This window comes from Manis javanica, chromosome 2 (assembly GCF_040802235.1).
Source record: "Manis javanica isolate MJ-LG chromosome 2, MJ_LKY, whole genome shotgun sequence".
In the NCBI taxonomy this organism is placed as follows: Eukaryota; Metazoa; Chordata; class Mammalia; order Pholidota; family Manidae; genus Manis; species Manis javanica.
Genome location: NC_133157.1, coordinates 22,039,415 through 22,061,318, shown reverse-complemented (window position 1 = coordinate 22,061,318; position 21,904 = coordinate 22,039,415). Strand labels below are relative to the sequence as shown.

The following is a 21,904-nucleotide window of genomic DNA, read 5'->3' as shown; positions in this document are numbered from 1 at the left end:
TCCTCCTGGTTTCTTATTCCCAGATATTAAGTAAGTGACCATGGTATGCCTGTAAACAAGACACTTGATGACATGGATGATGTGCTTAATGATGAACATTCATTCATTCAAGAGACATGATTGAGTGTGTCCTACATGTCAGGTCCAGCTGTCCCTGCTGGGGAGGACTAGGGAAGGCTTCCTAGAAGAAAGCACACTGAAGTTTTGGGAAGTCCATTCATTTGTCAGAGGTGCAGAGAAGCAGGTTGAGATGGACCCCCACCCCCCACCCCAGACCCCTAATCTAGCCAGACTTTGCTTGCATCTGCTCCCACCCCGCTGCCTGTATCCTGCGTCTCCTTGACTCCCTGGAGTCGCCAGCATCTCTGCCCCCTTGCCAACTTGATTGTTCTTAGAGTGAGCACAGCCTTTCTTGCAGCTTGAATAATCAACTAGCCCGGGCTTGGCTAGACTTCTTTAGTATCAGAAACCGCACAGCCTAACGTAATGCCACGGTAATTTAACTGGGTGGCATACATGAGCTTGCTGTATGGTACAGTGTCATGAAATCAAGCCATTTCTTATATGTTGGCAGCCTAAACTTCATTCACCTCGGAGCTACTCCAGTGAGCTGGAGGCAGGGAAGCCTCATCCCCACGGCTGCCTGCCCGGTAGCCTCACTGATGAGCATCAGTAGCCCTAATGTTGATCAGATGCTCAGATGGCTTTCTACTGGCCGGAGAGGCTGTTTTTCTTCTCACTTCATTCCTCTTTCAAGTTTTGCCAGACCAAAGTAGATTTTGTGATACAAATATGATCATGTCTTAATGTAGGTCCACAAAGCTTGATGGAATCCACACTGGTCCACACTGACCCAATTGTTTGGAATTATTTTCTGGTTTGCTTGTATACAAAGACACTTAAGACAGTCTACAGCTATGCTGTCTAATAGGGGAATCGCTAATTCCATGAGGTTATCGAAATTAGAATTCAATGCCTAGTTTCTCAGCCACACTAAGCCTATTCCAAGTGTTCAGTAGCTACATGTGGCTGGTGGCTATCATATTGGATGGCACAGATTCACAACATTTCCATCAGACAAGGCTGATCTATATATAGCGTGTGGAGAGCTGCTTTATTAATCAAAAAATTTGGTGCATAGTCAAGTCCAGTTCAAATAAACCTGCAGAACATTTCAGGAAAATTAAATCTCTCTATATTGGAAGCTGTGGATCAAATAGCAAATTAAATTTGACTGTGGAATGATTGTATACCCAGAACTTCCCATCCCTCTCTGTTTCCCTTCTCTCCTACCTCCCAGCTGTACCAGACGCTTTATTACTTTCCTCTCGTTAGATGCTGTTGAGACAGGGAAAAAAGGAAAGAAATGGAGAAGTTGGTTGGTGCACATAGTTAACACCCATGGATTCTGTGTAATTTTTTCCCCCTCTCTCTTCAGGTCCTTGAGGCCACAAGAGTTAATAGAAGAAAGAGTGCCCTGGCTTTGCGCTGGGAGGCAGGGATCTATGCCAACCAGGAGGAAGAGGACAATGAATAATAAACTTCCTTCCACCCAGGAAGCTTCTTTGGTGCTTGGGGTTACCAAGGAACCAAGAAATCAACACATCAAAGCATTTTAATGGAGAACTTATTAAAGTGCAAACACACTCACCAATCTTTATGCAGGCCAGAAGCTGCAATATACAATGATGAAAAAGACAGTGAAAAAGAAGTCTACCCATCGAACTCTTAACACCCTGGAGTCAAAAGAGAAAGAATATTTTTGTGACTCCCAAGAATTGCCTGGATTTGGGCCACTCCACAGTTGATCCGAGAGGACAGAGAAGTTGCAAGCAAATCAACGTGGTTGCTGTAGAGAGAACTGAGATCAGCTTTGCTGGGCAATAAGGAAAAATAATGGCGATGGGGCCAGTTAGCAGCAGCAGAGCCCAGGCTGGTGTGATATGCAGGCACCAGACGTTGGTATTCCCTTGCACCAGCTTCCCACCCATTGCTCACAGCATCAGATGTGTTGAGATACCAACACTTACCCAGCAGCCGTAAAATGAATAATGTTTCTCCCTATATTTTCCCAGAAGAGGGAATTAGGACCCCATTTCTCTTACATTTTGTTGTTTTTAATTGGGAGTTATTAATTATCATAGTACATAAAATCCTTATTTTTAAGACAGCATTTCTTCATATTACAAACACGATCTATTCTATATTAGGAAGGGGAGAAGGGGACAAAGCCAAACCAAATGGGTTATTTTAGCTTTAGGATCTCATCTGCTTGTCATATTGACTCATCTGCCATTTATGAGAACACATTTTCACAATTCTGTTTCTTCATATGAAAACTATATTTAGTGTGCAGCAACTATTTTTATGATGGGAAGGGGGAATATATACATGTATACAATCTGTACACATTGAACAGCTTGGTTCAAGATGGTAGGGGAATTTTTAGAGGGGCAATAATTGAAAAAAAGGGCAAACTCTGCCTTAGAAAGGTAGATGACAAGAAATAAAGTGTTTATAACCATATTTTCTATTATAGAGTGGACCTTAGTAAGAATGTTAGATTATTTTGGATCAGTCAGAAAGGAAACATAAAGAAAGGTCGTAACGGTAGAGGGAGAAGGAAGGGAAAATAAGGAAGTAAGAGAAATTATTTTTGCTGAGCAAACAGTGTTTTTCAGAATGATACAGAGAAAAATATAGAATAGAAGTTTAAGTGCAGGCTTGGCATCAGCCACAAATGCTGAAGATGTGTGTGTGTGTGTGCGCGCGCGCGCGCGCACGTGCCCCCCGCGTGCACGCTCCTGCTCTCCCCTCTCCCTCCCTCCCTCCCTCCTCACCTGCCTGCTCTCCTTTCTGTAAAGCACGTGTGGGGATTAAAATTCCAGAATGATCATAGGACAAGAGTGTACAGTTATTTCCTCCAGAGCTGTTTGCCAGTGTCAGGAGTGAGTGAGAATTTCTTTTTTATGAAAAGGGATATAGAGGCACCAAGCGGACGCGGTATTTGTAATACTATATTGACCTAACATGGCATTTGCATGAGTCACAATTGCAAAGTTTTGAGCAGTTTTGTAATTTGACGTTTAGGAAAGTGTCATATTTATTCTCATGTTTTGTATTCATGCTTAGTATACTACAGAGGATGCCAGCTTTACTCTTTTTGTCATTTAAAGCAATACGATAAGGGTGTTCAATAACTGGGTGCCCTAAATTTCTGGATGAGAACGTTTTAGATCCTGGCCATGAGAAAAAAACGGGCCAGCCTTCTTATTTTCCCCTTTGTTTTAAAAATATAGGTAAAAAAAAAAAAAGCAATAATTAAGTCATACCTCACTAAAATTCATTTTTGTGTTAATATTGTTCTGTCATAAGCTAATACGTTATTCTGACGAGAAGCGGTTCCACAGAATTTGTGTATGGATGTTAGGCACATTACCTCTGCTACTTCTATTACATTAGTGTTGACTTTAGGGGAAGTTTATTCACAGACAAGTGACGGGCACAAAGTAAAAATGGAACTGTCTGCTTGCTAACTTACAAGGATCCTTTAAAACTGCCAAGGGAGCCTGCAATTTGAAGCCAAATTCTACAGGTGGGTGGGTGGTCCCAGCTTCCTATGGTTCATTCTCCTAAATATGTTGAATGAATATTGAGCAAAATGTGCTAGTCACGGGGGCACAAAACAAACGAGATGCCTGCTGCAAGGAATTCATTTTCAGGGGCAGAGGGCGGAGCTGGCATGGAGATGGACCCCCAGGAGAGTGAGGTCTGTGTTAGCTGAGACGTCCTGACAGGCTCCGAAAGGATGCTTCACCCGAGGATTTCTAGCCTTCCCAAGGAAGGCGTGTGACTCAAAAATAGCTGGGGCAGCAGCTCCGGGTGGCCCAGGGGCACAGCGGCGGCCAGGAGGGCTGGAGAGCAGAGTGGTTCTGTGCGGTGCCCAGAACGTGAAAACTGCTTTGTGTTTTCTGGACAGGTTCTGTTTCTGGTAGACACCACCGATAGGACATAGATCATGACATAGATGAACTCCCCACTTTTAGCAAAGGAAACAGCCCCCAAGGCCTATGGGAAGTTTTTTGTTCCGTTTTGAAGGAGCCCGTGTAGGCCTCTTCAATCTACATTTAAGAAGAGAATTTGCAGCTGAAAGGAAAGTTTAGGAGACCACACACAATTCCCGGAATTGCTGGAGAGGCAACTGGGCTTTGACTGAACCGGAAGCGCTTTGTAGCAGAGAGCCCTTTGGTCCAAGTTCCGAGTGTAGATACGGCAACAAGTGCAGAGTATCCGTGACCCGCCCATAGTCACAAAGTTGTTTAACTGGGGCCCCTGCATCTCTGTTGCTCCTTCCGTTCTGCTGCCTTCGGATGGCTGCTGTGTATCCTTGCTCCGCTCACTTACAGTCCTATTAAAATGTAAATTACAGTTCTTGGGAAGAGCCAGATTTTCTCTGCCTCTGCGCTCTGGAGTTTCTTACTCATTCAAGAAACACCGGGCCACTGCTTCGTACACAGTACTGTGCTAGGCTCTGGGATCCCAGATGAAGCCCTTGAACTCTGAAGAGGCAGCAGACCGGTGGAGGAAAGTCATTCCTGCCTAGACCATCGAGAGGAAGAGGCTTGTCAGAGAATTGGCCTCCCCATGCTCATCCCCGCCCCCAAATAGCATGCTTGCAAGCTTCCTAATCTCAACTACAGCAAATGTTTAGATTCTGTAGATGTTAAAAGCTTTCCTGAAAGTATTCCATTCTGCCGTGTTTATAGACAGTCATTTTTCTCAGGAGCTGATTTGCTACTGACATGCCTCGGCTTTTCTCATCCAGAAATTAAGGAAACACAGTCTGTCAGTGGCAGGAGGCTGGGCTGCGTGTTACTTGGACGACACAAAGCAATTTCCTCGCCTCTACGCCCGTGCATGCTGCCCACCCTGGACAATGATATATAAGCAGTACATAGGTCAGTGTCCACATAGATACACAACACACACACGCACATATATAAAGTGTAACAAGGAACACTCAGTGTTGACTCTTGTCTCTGAAGACAGACATCTTTCCATCTGAAGAATGGATGTAATTAAACTATGTATTGAAAAAAACTAGCCTAAATGTTTAGAGATGGGGAATATATTCAGTTTTAGTGTCAGAACCCATTTCCTGAATTTTAAGCCTTTAGTGAGTGAGCCGCCAATTTTGATTTTGTGTTGCTCTTTACCCAGATGATTTTTTTTTTTTCGAGGAGGAGGTGGGGAAAAGCAGCAATACTGTGTTTGAAAATTATATTCTGTATCTGGCTTTCCTGTGTATGTTAACCACTTAATTGTTATTATCCTGCTTCAGTTTTATAGTGATTGTGAGGCCTTCAATGCAAGTATACAATTATTTTCTCATTAAAACCCAGTGTGTGTTGTGTTTTTATAAATAATGGCTACCTGTGTGACTGTAGGGGGAGGTCGGGAGGCTGATGAGCCAAACGGTGGCACACCAGCAGCCTTGGCCTCTCCTATGTGGCAGCGTCTGCTTGCACATTTGGAACCAGGAGGGCAGTACCAGCTGGTGGGGCACCAACAGGTTGCTCCCAACATCCCCTCCCAGCAGCAATGTTGTCTCCAGCTGCTCTGGCTGGAGCCCGGGGACCGCCAGCAGGACCCACAGAAGTGATGCCTTTGTTGAGGTAGGTGGATCCCAAGGTCAAAGAGATGGCTGGGCAAGCAACAGGATAAACAAACGGTAAGGCTGACACGTCGCCTGTGGCTCTAAGCCTCTGATTTTTGTGATGGCCCAGCACCTGTGCTTGGCTCTCCTCTGAAGAAAGGGAAGTTGGGACTTCAGAGAGCACAGGTGAATCAGGAAGCTTCCACCCCAAATGTCTCCTGCCCTCCCTTTGACTTGTCACTCATCTCAAGCCCCAGATGCTCTGCTCCAGGCTCAACCCCCTTACACTTCCAGACATTCTATTGCCTGCTCTCCCTTCCCACCCTCCGCCCCACCCCGCCCCTCTTCCAGAGGTGTTTTCAGCTGCCTCTTTCTCCACCGCTCCCCATTTATATGACTTGTTCCATTCTCCACTCTCCCAAGGATTTACAACCATATCTTCCTACTCTGAACCAGTAACCAGGGGCCACAAACTTGTGATCAGCTGTGGGATTAGTCCTGGTTCTGTTACCACGAATGGGGTGCTAGGCAGAGCCGGGCGGGTTGAGGTACACAGGACTGAGATTTGGCACGCAGGGCTGCTGGCCGCTTGGCAGTGGTACCAGAGCCTGGTGTAGCCAGGGTGGGAGGTATCTTTTGTGTTCTTACCAAAGAGGCTCTTCCCACAAAATCCCTCATGGGCAGAGGGCAGGAGTGCAGGTTTTTTGCTCCATGACTTAGAGCATTGGTGGAGAACTGTGTGTGTGTGGGGGGCTGCCTCTGACCAGGTCCACCCCCTGCTGTATTTTATCACTGTCAGTGGGGAGCACAGGAGGCCATCAAGTTTCTTTGGAGTGTGGCCCATTTTAATTCTGGGGTTCCTGAGCCACAAGAGGATGGCGGCTATAACCCCCTCTGCACTGAACATGAACAAAATTCCAAATTGGGCTGGTAGGGGCACAGAGAACAAATGGAGAATTGAAAGGGAGAATTTGAAAGCTTTGTACATATAAGATGACACTAAGGCAAAGAGTAGGGCCTCAGGATTTGCTTACAGAAGGCACACTGGCAATTTTCAAGTGTTGCCCCAGCATTCAGATGCCCTTTCTCAGAGAAGGAAGAATGTTTGCATAAAGCAGATTTTTTTTTTTAAATTCTGCCAAGATAGGGTAATCTCAGTGTCAGTTCACCTTGGGAGAATTACGCAGATCCTCTGTTCTAAATTCCCAGGTGGCGAACTCCAAACAATTGGAATGGATCTGCTGGTACCCCAGAAACGTGAACTCAAAGTCTCTCTTCGCCTGTGTTGGTTTACCTCTGCCCAGCCTTTTAGACAACACGCTGTTTCTGCAGTGGCCGGAAGCTGGTGACATTGTGCCTCTGCGGAGCAGCGGTTCTCAAGCTCGAGTGGGCATTTGCATCACCTGGAGGGCTTGTTCAACTCCGATCTGGGCCTTGTACCCAGAGTTTATGATTCAGTAGGTCTGGGATGCAGTCTGAGAAGCTCCCTGGAGATGCTGCTGGTGGTCCAGGAACCTCACTTTGGAAATCACCCCCCCCATCCCCCGCTGGAGTGTGAGTGGTGAACAGGGTCTGGGCATGTCACCTGTTAGGAAACTGGGGAATTGGTGCATGATTTATAAGCTGCGGTTACAGCCACATGGGGTCTTGGCTGTTCTGAATATTTATTGGTGGGGGAGTGGGGGGGTTGTGTATTTGCCCAGCACATCAGCTCAACACCGTGTGTTATGGTGAAGCAGAACTTAGGTTCCACTCCGACTCGTGAGTGAGGCCTCTGGGGCTGAGCAGATGAAGAAAAAAACGTAAAGGGCAATGGTATCTATATATGTTCAGACCTTAATTTAAGGGTAATAACAAGGGATTCATGTGACCAATGAAGCTTTTATTGTGTGGGGTGATAGCAACATTAGGACTCAAGTTAGTTTGAATAACATGGCTGCATTATTTGAGATGAGATTGCAAAATAAGAGATGATGATTCTTTGGTTTAGAGCAGCCCTTCTCAGTTTGAGTCCATCTGGATCACCTGGAAAGCATTAACGTTGGGTTCATTTGCTCTGGGGTGGAGCCCAGGCCTTGACAGGAATTCAGAGCATCCCAGGTGAGTCAAATGCACTGGAAGCCCTGAGCACTACTGCCTTGGTGGTTCCTGACCGGGGCTGCACTGCACGGTAGGGTCATTCGGGTGGTTTTTTAAGATACTGGTATGTGGGCCTCAGCCCCAGATGTTCTGATCCATTTAATATTAATGGGGCTCAGACATGGGTATGAACATGGGAATGTTTTAGCCACTCTCCGGGTGTTCCTAATGTGCGGCCAGGGGTGAGAATCACTCATCTCGTGGTGTGTTCGCTTCATGACCTGACTGGCCTCAGCAGGTCCTGGGGGCAGCATCACAATGAGTAGAAAGCCCTGAGGGGCTGAACTGGCCCATCTCAGGGGTCCCAAGAGACAGAGAGCAGTTTCAGTGATGGAGGGGGGTGCTCGGCAAAGGGGCTTGGTTACCTCTCTGATACTCTAAGCTCTCTGCCCTGTAGGGAGCCTCCACATCTCTGGCTGGCAGTAGGCCCAGCTGTTAAATCTTTTGGGTAAACTGAGGAATGAACAAGCGACAAGGGAGTGACAGAGACATGGCCTTACCATGTGTAATAGGTGCACACGGTGAAAGAGCCCAAAGGCCAAAACTGCCAGAGGATTATTTCTGGCAGATGAATCCATGGCCATTCTTTCCATTTGTCCTTAGCGTTCGCTGATTTCTGTGGTATAAATATTGTTACAGCAGTTGATTTTAAGATACCAACGTTTTAATGACTGGCTTGCAAAACTCCTAATATTTAATAATTGGTGGAGAACAAAACTGTGATTAGAAGACGCACAGGATAACCCAGAGGTGTGGGGTGAAGCCCTAATCAGTCAGGGCCTTCATATCCCTGGAACGGCTCTTCTGAACCAGTCAGAGCAGGTGGCAATCAGGTATTCAGGGTTCTGACCTCTTCTGATAATCATGATTGTTCTAGATAGCAGCCCAAACCAGCCTAGGTCATGGGACCACCCTGCTGCCAGGGTCTGTGACCAAGGAAGAGGGAGAAAGAGATGCTGGGGAGATCAAATACGTGGGATGAGAGTGTGTGGCAGAAATTCTGCTGTTTTTTATCAGCATTGCCAGTTTTGTGCTTCTGACAAGCATTCAGCTTTTGGGATCAGACAGGAAACTCAAATTTTGGGCCTGCCACTCTTTCAGGGGAACCTTTGACCATTTGCTTATTCTAGATCGAGTTCCTGATTTAGGGTATTGCTATGAGGATTAAATAAGTCACGTGTAAAGTGCTTCGCGAATGGTTGGTCCAGATGTGCACGGAGCTCACTTCCTTTAAAGCCCTGCATTCAGTCGGCATACTTACTGAGTGCTTGGTATGCGTCCAGCTCTGTGAATATGAGAACAAATGAAAATGGGGTTTATTAGGATGGTTGTGACTGGAATTAGGGGAGCTCTTACTTAGCATTGGAAACGTGGGGACAAGGCTGCTCTGAGGTCAGGCAATATTTCCACACCGGCATGTTAAATAGGGCCACCCAGTGATGGCTTTTTCCAGATGCTTCCAGGAGCGCATAAGCATGCAAGATGTCATGCAACCTGTACTGTCTTAGCATGATTTTAACTCTCACTGTAGGACCCGTATAATTTGGTATTCTGGGTGAGAGAGACAAGTAATGTTTAGTAAAAGCCATAAAGAGATTCCAGAATTAATCAGTGGAGAGTCAAAAGGTGCTAAGAGAAGAGGAGATATTCAGGAAGGAACTTCGCAAGACAAACATAAAGGCTACAGGATCATCTAATTGATGACGGGGAGGGTGAAATTCCTCTCCCTATTAATCGTTTTCAGTTAACACCGAGATGCTCCCCTTTAACTGCAAGTATGCAGTTTGGCCACTAGATGGCAGTGGTCTCTAAAGTGAAAACGGCACGAGCCTTCCTGGGCGGTCAGGAGGTGGTTTCCCACCCTTATCACAAGGCAGGAATCCGCGGAGATCTACAGGTAGCTACTCCAACAGCACCTACATGAAAACCACCGCTGTACAATCTACCTGGAAGCCCAATGTGGCGCTTAATTTACGCTTACATTTCAATGGAAAACTGACCGCTGCCACTAGATGGCAGCAGACAGCCTCCTGCTTCCCCCGGTACCCGGCTCACAGTTCCCGGGCCACTCTACCCAGCGCTGTGCTGAGCGCTTCCCGTGGGTTATTTCATTCAAGTCTTGCGACACTCCTTTGAGGTATACACACTACCAGGATCATCTCCATTTCACAGATGAGGAAACTCACACTCAGGGAGTTGGGATCACTTGGTGCAGGTGATAAGACCAGGGGTGAAAGAATAGGATTCACAACCAGGCAGTCCACCCAAAGCCTGTGCTCTCTTACCTAGCAAACTTGCCTTCTCATCGACGGGACTCCCCAGCAAACAAACCCGGTTTTGGTCCTGGACCAGTTCTGCTTTCTCCCAGACCAGAAGGGCCCATCTTCAGCACAGAGCAGCTCCAGGAGGGAGATGTACTACTGACAGCTGGAAATTGGGCACCTACATTAAAGTGGGGAAGGCAGGGGACATGTGTGGGGCCCCGGCAGCCTCAGCAGACCGGTCCTCGTCACAGAGAGCCAGCACACACCGCCATTCTGGCTTTTTCCAGATGCTTCCAGGAGCGCATAAGCATGCAAGATGTCACTGATGCCCACCGAGTTAGTTCTGGCGTGCGGTGGAAATCAGCACCAGTTCCCCGACCTGCAGCCCGTTGGCCTCGGCCCCTGGGTTCATGTGAGCGCACACACGCACATTTTATGGAATCACCCTATTCTAGGCGTGTGTGTCTGTATCACATAGGGTAAAGCTAGACTGTCAGTGACGAGACTTAATAATTAATTCAATGGCCTAAAGAAGACAGTTTCTCTCTCTCACATTACAGTCCAAGGTCTGTAGCAGATCTGTTTTAAATGGTCGCTAGGAGATCCAGCTCTTAGCCATCCTGTTCCTCATTGTCCCCAGGACCTGTTGTCCTGGGCATGGCCCAGCCTTAGGAAATGGACATGCAGCAAGGCCATTTACTGAAAACATAGGTGCTCTCATTCCTGGACCCTTGGCAGCTGTGGTCTCCCTGAGGACTGGAGTCTAGAGATTGGGAAGCCGTAATTCCAGGACTTGCAGTGCTGCCCCAGGAGGTGTGAGGGGGTGACTAAAATGCGGTTTGAAGGAATAAGTGTGAAGAACTTGATGAAGGTGGCACATACCCCCTCAGTACATGGTCCATGTCTACTTTATCCCTTCCCATGGTCACAACAGCACAAACTGTGGGAAGAAGAATAGATCTATAAGAACAGATCAGAGGAACACAGAACTGCCCACTGGTCCTGGAAAGTCCTTTGGGTGGGTCAGAATATCCCTCTATTTTAACACAAAGGCTAATTTACATCTGTTTGTGCAACACAGATACCATTCAAACCCCCACAGGTCATGCATCTTGCATCTCATGTGAGCAGTGTTGGCATGCTTAGGGTAGACTCATGGGGAAGTTGAGGCTGGACTGTGAAGCCACAAGGACAGTCCCTCACAGACACAAGTATGCCGACTGTGTTCAAATGTCCCTCAGTCACAGTCCCTGGGTCCAAACAGTCACACTCAGGGAGTTGGGATCACTTGGTGCAGGTGATATGACCAGGGGTGAAAGAACAGCTGTTTGGAGCCTCTCTGGGTTATGTAACTGCTTGTACGTGAGCTAGTTTCTCACTCGGAGCTGCAAGCCATGCAGATTGGCCCGAAGAAGATTCCAGTGGCTGCTGAATCCATTTGCCATGTTGTTCAGTCTGAGTTGACCTCAGCTGCTCTGAATGGCCTCGCACTTATCTCCAGAGCAACTGGAGTGTGGCAGCGGGCTTTTGCCAACCTGTGGAATGTACTGACTACGATCAATGATGTTCTTAAACCGTGGGTCCGCAAGTTGCTTCGGGGAGGGCTGCACCAGCCTGCCAGCAGTGCTTAGTAATGACAGTTGGGTTTACGATGTGCATGTGGTTCCGGTGGAGCCTGGGGGGCTTCGATATTAAGGCTGGCGGTGTGGCTGGAATGTGCCTGGAGGATCAGCTCACTGTCAGGACCCGACCACAGGGGGACTGTGGGCTGATAGTGCTCGGGTGCTCTGCATGCTGCCTGGTGATGGTGTGAGGCCTGTGTGACTCAGCAGCGGGAGGACAAATAAGCCTGTGGCTGAGCGTGCCAGACCCCTTTGATGTGTCGCTCTCCTGAGCTGCTGTATCCTACCTTTGATTGTAGCAAGGCTGAGTTGTGACTGAATCCTTCAGTCCTTTCAGCAGCAGAACATTTAAGATAATGAATGTGTAATTAATGCACAGCACATTATCTTCTCCATGGATCTTCAGACTCCTAATCTTAATGCCACCTAAACTGTCTCTTGCTGGGGGCGCTTCGTTCTTGGCAATCAGTCTGCTGGCTTAGAAAGGTCAAGGCACTCTGTAAGGGGCATGGTGCTGGCTCTCAGCTGGGACTCTGCGCTCCCTGAACAGGACCGGGGAGAGTTCAGGTGGTCTTCCTTACCTGTGTGTGAGATGTAAAAGCACGAAGCCCCCTTGCAGGCAGGGGAAAGTGAGCACAGGGCAGGTTGGGGCAGGGACGAGCCACCTGATGTCAGATCTTCTCCTTTCAAGCTCCATCATCAGTAGACTTAACCCAGGGTCCCCCGCCCCCCATTAAAAATGGAGGACGAATAATTTCGGGGAGCAAGAATAGGGATGACTGGATGCAGGCGCTTCAGGCTGAAGCATACAATTCCAGGAGTTCATGGAGAATGGGTCCTAGGCTGAGCCGCTGAGCAGGGCTGGGCCTCCCAGGGGGAGTGAGTCACCCACATGGAAGTGACAGGGGCAGCACAGACCAGCTCTCCACAACACACACATGCATACATGTACATGCATTACATATGTGCATACATACAAACTGCATGCATACATAATGCAAGCATTCATAACCTTAAAAAAATAATAGTGTATTGAGGTGAAATTCACATGACATAAACTAACCATTTTAAAGTGAACAAGTCAGTACACTGAGTACATTCACCATGTAGAGCCACCACCTCGATCTCGTTCCAAAACATTCTTATCATCGCAAACAGAAACCCCATAATCATTAAACAGTCACTCCTCGCCCCACTTCCCTAGCCCTTGGCAGCCACTAATCTCCTCTTTGTCTTTATGGATTTCCTGTTTTGGACGTTTCATATAAATGCAGTCATACAACATGTAACCTTTTATGTCTGGCTCCTTTCACTTAGCGTAATGTCTTCAAGCCTCATCCACGCAGGAGCCTGGGTCAGAATGCCTTTCCTTTTTAAACTGAATCATGTTGCCGGTGCGTGGGTAGATTATCCCTGACAGCTTTTTTCCCACCTTTTGGCTATTGTGAGCAGGCAGAGCGGGCAGGAGCATACATGTATGTGTACTTGTTTGAGTCCCCGTTTTCCATTCTTTGGGGCATATGCACAGGAGTGGAACTGCAGGGTCAGAGGGTACGGCTATGTTGAACTTCATCTGTAACTTTCAACCGCACCCCCCTCAGGAGTTGGTGGCTTGGAGAGAGCTGTTGGGGCTCAGAGTCCCACCCCGGGAAGGTGGAGGAGAGGGCAGCCTGCCTCTCCTTGAGCTGAGGGAAGGAGGTCAAAGAGTCAGCTTGTTATGTCTCCCTGGAGATCAGTGAACACAGTGAATCATTACACCACGCACCTGAGAATGCCAGTGGCTCCAGTGGTAACTGTAGACAACACAGCAAAGAGATGTGTCTGGGTGAGTTTGGCCCCCTTTCCTGATTTTGTGGGTGCAAAGCCTAGTGCAAGCTTCTCGTGGATCAGAGATGGGCTCTCAAGAGGGGATGGTGTGAGGTTGGATCCGCATGAGGGCTGCCTGCAACGGGGAGAGAGCAGCCCCAGAAGGAGCTGGAGGTTCACCCTGGGCGCCAGGAGCTGCAGACGGGCTGTAAGCAGTCAGCTGGAGCAGGGTGCCTGCTCCTGGGTAAGAGAAAGATCCCGGCCACCAGATCCAGCAAAGAGAAGGTGTTCAATTCCTTCCCTGCCATCTCACCGGGTAGTAATCAAGCAAGGTCCTAACTCACCTCGCCCCCAGCCAGTTACCCACTCCCACCCCTGGAGAGGATAGAAACCTTCCCAAGTAATTTGGAATGAGACCTGGAAGCAGCAGGTGGGAGAAAGAGCGGCTATCTGAGCTCCCCACCCCATCCACAATGACATGGAGCTCAGAGCTGCAGAGGAAGAAGTCTTACCTCTGAGAGAAGTTGGAAATTCTTTTATTTTTAAAATCACACTGGACAGGATGTATTAAGTTCCAAACTGAAATTGTGTTTTGTGACTGAGAGTGGCCAGGAGTTGCTTCCAATTCCTCAGAGTGATCAGGCCCAGCCATGAAATTCATGCACAACCGTGGAAAAAAAATTTAATAAAACAAAGTAATATATTGAAATGCGAGGGAACAATATAGACCAGAGCTGTTGCGGTAAGGTCTGGCGTTGGCATTTTCATTCCTCTGGCTTCTGGTCATTGTTACAGGTTGTAGAAAAAAATTCTCTGGGGCAGTTGTGTGACTTTAAGGCTTGGAATGGTCAAAATTGTTCAGGTTCACAAAGTCAAGTGTTGTTTAAAAAATGGATTTCTTAGTTACTCTTTCCCTTCCTTCAACTCAGTTTGTGCAGCACCACTTTTGTGGCTTATGGTTTATATTTGCGATGTGGGATTACATCCTATGAGTCATGCCTGTTCAATGTGTTTAAATGTTGTTACCTTCCTTAAGAGCAAAGCACGTGACTTTCCTATGTATCTGTCCCTTTTGCCCCAGGACAGGGTCCCGCACACAGCAGATGCTCTACCTAGAAAGGGTTTGTTCTCTGTGTAATAGACCTTTGACTTGCCACTCACACTGCACCAGCCTGGGCTCAGCAGACGCTCTGAGGGCTTCCCAGCCAGCAGGCCGGGTCGTTGTAACACGGGGGCTCTGTGCGCTGCCCGCAGGGCCCTGCAGGGGGCGACTTCTCTCCCTGTCACTTCTTTTTCCTCTTCAGCGCAGGCCTACTGGACTGCCCTTCCTTAGACCAGAATAGGAAAACGGAGCTGAAAGTTACTAAGCAAGCTTGTTAAAATGGCAGGTTGCCTCCAAGTCCTCCATTTCTCTGTGCAACTGCTTGGAACCCTAATGGGGATTTTTTTGCTTAAAAAAATCTGCAAGAGGAAATCTACCACATGTGACCCACCTCTCCTTGCTGACCACACACGAAGACAGGAGACAGACTGTATCATGATCAGTCCACCCGGAGTTCTTGCTAAAACAGACAGCTGAGCCTTACCACAGAGTTTCTGGGTCAGGAGGTCTGGGTGGGGCTGGAGAATTTTGATTTCTGACATGTTCCCGGGAACTGATGCTACTGATCTGCAGAACACGCTTTGAGAACCGAGCCAGACTATAAGCGATTGGCTGGGATGCCTTTAGTGACCCCAAATCACTCTGAAATTAATTGCTCTGAAATGTCTAAAGCATCTTAAAAACATCCTGAAAAATCCTCTTTGCCAACCCTCCCCACCTGGATAGATGCCCCCTGAGAGCCCTCTCGGGAGCTTCTTGTCCAAAGCACAGCACGCCCTTGCCCTGCGATGGTCCTCGTTGCAGTCACTGAGTCCTCTCTCTTCTGCGTATGGCTTCTAGTTCATCTCAGGAAGAACCCTGAAACTAGAGAGCCCTCCAAAAAGAAGCAACCAAATGCTTCTGGTTCTATGTACGATGAACAGCAGACAGGTTAGCCCCGGTGAGGAGTTCGAGGTTTTCTCTCCCCCTGTAACTCCACCCAAAAGAGAAGAGTCAGGCGTGCTGGTAGGAGGAACAATGACCCATCTGGCCAGCCGACTCTCTCAGACAGTGATCCCATTTAGATCGCTCCCTTAACTGCACCTCTGCAATAGGCATGGAGCTGCCTCCCACAGAGGACCGTGGCCCACCCCTGTCCCCATCCTTGGAAAGTCAAGTACAAAGTGTGACCCAAAGGAGAGGGGACGGGAGTGCTGTGCTCAGCCTCACACAGCAGCCTCTGTCTTTTGAATAACCATGTGCCTCCAGTGGGCAATCTGTGCAGTCCTAAGACAGTGGGTCTGAACGCTGACCACACATTAGAATCAGCAGGCAGGGGGAGCTTTCAAAAAGTGCCTACGCTCAAAACTAGCCCATCTGTTAAAAATTTTTTAAAAAGGAGGGTGAGAATTTGAAAGAAATGAATGCAAATGCCACCAAGGGACGTTTAAAAAGAATACTAGCTTTATTCATGGTGGCAGAAAATGGAAACAGGGTAATAGAAAAATGTGGTTGATTTCTGGGAAGAGGCTGAAGGGAACTTTCTAGAATGCTGGAAGTGTTATCTTGATCTGTGTTGTGTGAGTGTTGTGTCTGTACATCTGTGAAAATAAGCTTATATATATATATATATATAAACATGCACACACACTTATATATATAAAATAAGTCCTTAAGATATATGCTCAACTTTAGTATACTTGTCACATTTTACATATTTTATGTCTTGATCAAAATGTAAACAGCGACTACCAATACTCTGGCCTACTCCAGGGCTTGTCACTTAATGGAATGTTCTCAAGCTTCCTGATGGTTCTCCTGTGTACTCAGGGTTGAGAAGCATGGTCGTAGAGGACAGGGCCACCCTTGATGTGAGCCTAAGGCTCGTGGGGCAAAAAGCGCCTCATAGCTCACGTAAGGTCCAGCTCACATAAGGTCTCCCCCTCAGTCTTGCCAGCATGAGGTACAGCTCAGTAGACAGGAGCCTGGGATTTGGGGGGCCACTGCCCCCAGCCCTCAGATTGCAAGTGTAGCCACACTGTGTTGTGGGCAGAACCTTAAAGGATACCAAGGCTCCGGTGTTGGGGGAGAATCTGAGGCCTGTGAGGGCAGGGACAGGAGTGGGCACAGGCTCTCTCAGGACCCTCCAGCCACAGGACACCCGCATTTCTCGGGAAGGGGAGCCGCTCCACTCTGGGAGAATATTTGCTAACCTGGATCTGGGCCGGATTCTGCTTGTGAGGGCCAGCTCAGGCCCACCTTACAAACACTCTGAGTTTGCGTTGTCAGGAGACCCCGTATTTACCACCGCCAGCTTTTCCTCCTCCTCCTTGTCCGTTAGGGCTGACAGCTGGGCATGCTGCCACATCTTGATTATGCTCTTGGACTGGGGAAGTCAGGGGGTGGATTCATCAATGAATAGACAGAAGGGAGATAAAAAGATTAATAATATATAGCAGGTGTCTCACCTTTCTGGATGGAAGTGGAGAGGAAAACTTAATGTAATTGCCACAAGCCCAAGGCCAAGAAATAAAACGAGAAGGTCGGACCTTTGAACACTGTTTCTAGGAGGCAGGTTGTTAGCTGTGGGAGACACACAGTCACAGCAGGTGAACTTCTGGAATTTATGCCCCAGGGAAAATGTGGAAATTAGGTGACCTGGGTCTTTCTCAGCAATAATGAAATTATCCAGAAAGATGTTTTAGTGCAGAGGTGGAGTAATCTATGCCTCAAAGGGTGGGGAAAGGTTAGGTTTAGGAAGCAGTGTTTAGTTTTCCTAAAGGAAAAGCCATATGGTGTCCTCTGGCCCTCCAGATAGAAGCACCAATTTCACTGCTGATGGTTTTAATTCAAAAATTGTTGAACGGGATCTCCCAGCTATGGTGATACAGAAGTAGGGGAAGGAGTCAGAAGGAGGTAGTTTAAAATGGCAGTGTTAAAGAAGAAACTGAGGCCTATTGAAATTTTTGATGAGCAAAAATCAGCTGGGATCAGGTAGTGCCCAATGGGAAGCAGTTAGCAGGGCTCCACCGCCAGGAGCTGGGAGAGATTTTATAGCAAAGGTGCAGAAGCAAAGGAAGGAAATTCTGGAATGTCCATAGTTTAAAGCTTAGTCGGTGGTTTATGATTAGTTGTCCTTAGGTTTCCGTTTTACAGTCTGGAGGCATTACAGGCTTCAATTTGGGTTTGCTTAGGTGGGCCGCCATCTCCTGCAAGGCTGACCACCACACACAGGTACAGAAATGGCCCCCGTCGGACCAGCAGAGGGTATCACCTCACTCTGCAACTGGGAAATCTGTGGCTCCGAGAATTACAGCACTCAGCCAAGGTTTTGTCCCCCAATGCAGTGCTGAGACTGGAGCCCGGACGCTCTCCATCCCAGGAGGAGTGAATCTGATTACCTATCTCATGGCAGCCACGTGGGGCAGTGGGGGTGCTCACGGTGGCTGGAAGGCCAGAAGACTTGATGTACCCTGCCTGGCACTGGATTTTCAATGTGAGCGGGTTGTTCTCTGGCTTAGGAAAACCTCCTTCCACTAGCACTGTGAAGAGGGGGTAGAGAAAGTCAGCTCCAGCCATGGCTAGCCTTGGAGAGAAAACCAGAGTGGGTATCGTGACAGCCCATTCATAATCCGAGCCCCTTGACCCAGCTGTTTGGATAGAAGAGTATGAGTGTGGTTAAGAAACAGGGAGATGGTTCTGGTCTAATGCTCCTGGCAGAAGCAGCCTTGTGGGAAGAGAATGGAAGGATTCGAAACTCTGACCTGAACTCGCTGGCACTGACCTGGCCTGCACTTGGCTGAGAAGTTCTCCTGTACCCAGCATTGCCTCATGGCCTCTGGCCTTTTAAACCCATGCTCAAGAAAGAGCATTTAAGACTGAAGAATGTGGACTCTAGGAAAATAGGGGTTTGTGGAAGGTTTGCAATTTCAGGAGTAGCCTGTGCAATGTCTTGCTCTCTCGCTTGCCTCTTGAGGTCTGTGAGCCCACACCCCCTGGCTCCCCTTTCTCCAGTGTTCTTCGCTGCCTCCTCCTCCCTCTGCCCCACCTCTTCTAAGTAAGGACTGGAAAATTCCTTAGAGATTTTTCAACCAGGTAAATTGGGAGTTTTCAGAACTCATTCTGGACCCTGTTTTCTCTCTACATTCTGCAGAGGTGATCTTCTCTTTCCTCCTCCTTTGAAGTACCTCCACATACTCATGACACTTAAATCCATGTGGCTAGCCCAGAACTCTAGGCTCACTTAGCCATTTGCCTAGTTGATATTTTCATTTATGTGTCTCACGAGCATCTCCAACTCAGTGTCCTTCATACTGAACTTATAACTTTCCTTTAGTAAATCTTATTGATTCTATCTCCAAATATATCAAATGTATCCACATATCCTCCATCTCTCCGCCCGGACTCTTGCTTGAGGTAGTAGCATCTTCCATATTAAACTTGTTCCTGGCCATTTTGTCCCCTGATATTACCTCTTAACATAACTTTCAACTGTTTCTCCATAGAACACCAGAGTGATCTGGTTAAACTGCACTTCAAATCATTTTGTCTCATATGTAAATCCCTTAATGGCTACTTAGTGTATAGAGAATGAAATCTAGCAGTGTACGGTGACCCGGAGCCTGTCTACCTGTGTTAGCCATTAGTTCAGTTCACTGACATTTCCATTTCTTCTCTCCTTCCAGGCACATGGAATGACTGCACTTCCTCATATCCTGTGACTTGCTTTACACAATGAAACATGAGCAGAAGTGATTTGAGAGCTAGTACATGACTATTAATGCACTTTTCTCTCCTGCTACAGGGATTAGGGAAACCAGTTTTGATCTGATGTTGCTGTAGATTGAAGCAGCCTGAATTGCTGGTAATACATGTGGGAGAGCTGCCCTAGAAGTTTGCCCAAATCCACAGGCGACTTTTCATGAATAAAAAAGCTTCTGTTAGGAGATTTGGGGGTTGCTTGTTACTACAGCAAAATGTAGCCTATCCTGATTGATACATTGTAGAAAGGGGGTTTACTTGTGGGAATCCTCTTTAAAACAAAGGCAAAAGACAGTTTCTTCAGAAAATTTCCTTGTATTTTCATTAGACTACAAAAATCACAATTGGCTCATTAATTATTCACAAAGGAATCACAATGAATCCCCAAATTGGAGTGAATTTCTGGGTGGTCTAAGGAGCAGGCACACGTATTTTTGACAGGAAATGACACTCTTAGTTAACCACTCTGGATGCAGATGGGCAGGACTCAGTTGTCATGGGGAAAAACAGTGGATGCAGGTGAAATTTTACAGAGAGAATCTGATAAGGGAAAGGCACCTTACGTGTATTTAAATCCCATTACCAAAGTTACACATTAACTGGGGAAGACCTACTTTCTCTCCATCACCCAAGTAACACCTGCTTCACATTGTTGTAGGTTTCAGATGTCCCAGGAAGGATCTGAATCATCTAAATTTGACTGAAACGGGACCACATATTGACTAAATTTGACTCATGGGGAACACATATTTTCCATGCAGGCGCATTTCTCTCTCCTGCTCAGGCTCCTATTAGGAGGTACCTGCAATGATCGGCAGTGCTAAGGAAGAACTTAATTGGAGAGAGAGAGGGAGGAAGGGAGGGAAGGAGAGAAGACAAAGATGTGGAAGCAAAGGAAGGAAGGGAGAGAAGGAAGGAGGGAAGGAAATATATCCGAGATGAGACTGGAGTGGGGAGACTGAGTAAGAGGGGAGACACGACCAACCCTTTCTAAGGACACTTTAAACACACCAAATGATGGGTGGCATTGTTCTGATCTTTTTTACCCAGGGTGACCGTATTTGGGGGACTCAACAGAAATAGTGGTCACTACCAAGAATGCGGTGACTTCTAAGTGGGCTGGCCTCCAGGCATAGTGACCAGAAATAGCAGTTCTCAGAGCCCATCTTCTCCAGAGTAGGTGAGAGGCCATCGGAAGACCCTGAAAACGAGGGTGCCCCTGTCTGCTGGCGCCAGGGCACTGCTAGGGTATTCCCTGGCGAGGCGGCCTGTGGTATGGCCCCAAATTCCCCACTTCTGGGGACGGAGCAGATGGCCTTCTGGCTGCAGATCAGGGCTCCTCATGCAAGTGAAATGGGCCGCGCTGGTGGGACAGCACTCTTTCAGCCTGAACTGTGAGCAGTCTGGCCTGGGCAATCTCTGCCATTTTGAAGGGCGAAACCGTGTGCCCACTGCACAGTTCATGTCCAACAAGCCTTACGATTGGATTAGTCCATTCCTGCTCAAAGCTCCAGGCCTCATTGGGGCTCTGCTTCCTAGGCTCTTTGATGAGGCCGTCAGTGGCTGAGTGGAAAGCTTCAGGCTGGGCCATATAAACCGAGGCTGCGGGCAGCTTGGGAGATCCTGGGAGTTTTCCTCTGGGGAAAGGGGTAGGGAGCTGGTTTTCCAGACCTACACGGACTCTTGATGGAAGGAGGGCACTGAGTGCCAGTGTTCAGGCCAGACCCCACTGCTTTTGATGGGGTGCAGCCCACCTGATGTTCGTGCTGGGCTGCCTCTGGGGTTGCAGTCCCTTCCTGAGTCACCTGATTGTTTTCAGATGGGCCTGGGGCTCCTCCCTGAGGGAGGCTTTGCTCAGGCACCATGAGCTTGCCCTTGTGTTGCTCCTGAAGACTGGTTTCCTGGTGGAAGGTCTGGACTGAGCGGTGCATCTCTAGATGCGTGTGCCATGGAGACTCGGGGGTCTGGACACAGCCTCTGTCAGCCTCCTCCAGGCTCCCCTCTGCCTCAGGATCCACCTGTTCCTGGGACAGTGACCGCCTTCTCTCCTTGTTAATCCAAACAGCACTGACCATGGATTCAGCAGGGGCAGGCATGTTCCCTCCTGACAAACAAGGCACAGGGTCACCACTGGAAGGTACGGGGGCAGCTCTCACTTTGGGGGTCTCTGAGCATTCAAGCTAAAGGAAGGCTGTAGTCAAAATGTCAAGTAGGCCAGGTACCCATTACCCAGCATGCATGTATACACACACACCCGGGCACATACCTGATCCCACCCGCACTCCCTCCCAACCCCACATTCACACCCGCACAAGCTGCCTCTAACACATACATGCACAATTATTCATTCATTCAGTAAGTATTTATGAATCCCTTATTATGTGCCCAGCATCCTTGACTCTAGGTCCGGGTTATACAGCAGTAAACACTGAGCCAAAATCCATATCTTCATGGGTGTATTCTAGTGGGACAGGAAAACAATAAGCAAATGAATGTAATAATAAAATTTCAGGGGGTAACAATGCTAGGGAGGAAAACTCAAGCATAATAGAGTTGAGTAATAGATTTCGGTTTT

At 47.8% G+C, this 21,904-nt stretch overlaps 2 protein-coding genes across 9 annotated transcripts in view; one reads left to right on the top strand and one right to left on the bottom strand.

Annotated features, from left to right (window-relative positions):
• PALM2AKAP2 (PALM2 and AKAP2 fusion) overlaps positions 1–2,592 on the top strand; it is a 416,273-nt gene extending 413,681 nt beyond the window's left edge. For all 8 annotated transcript variants that reach the window (XM_036990572.2, XM_036990574.2, XM_036990581.2 and 5 more), the window contains one exon: positions 1,439–2,592. In XM_036990572.2, coding sequence (XP_036846467.2) covers positions 1,439–1,537 — 99 coding nt within the window. In that variant the 3' untranslated portion in view covers positions 1,538–2,592. The remainder of the gene's footprint in view (positions 1–1,438) is intronic.
• Positions 2,593–5,184: 2,592 nt separating this feature from the next.
• The window catches only part of C2H9orf152 (chromosome 2 C9orf152 homolog), a 21,454-nt gene continuing 4,734 nt past the window's right edge, over positions 5,185–21,904 (bottom strand). The window contains exon 3 of the mRNA XM_017651453.3: positions 5,185–21,433. Coding sequence (XP_017506942.2) covers positions 20,907–21,433 — 527 coding nt within the window. The 3' untranslated portion in view covers positions 5,185–20,906. The remainder of the gene's footprint in view (positions 21,434–21,904) is intronic.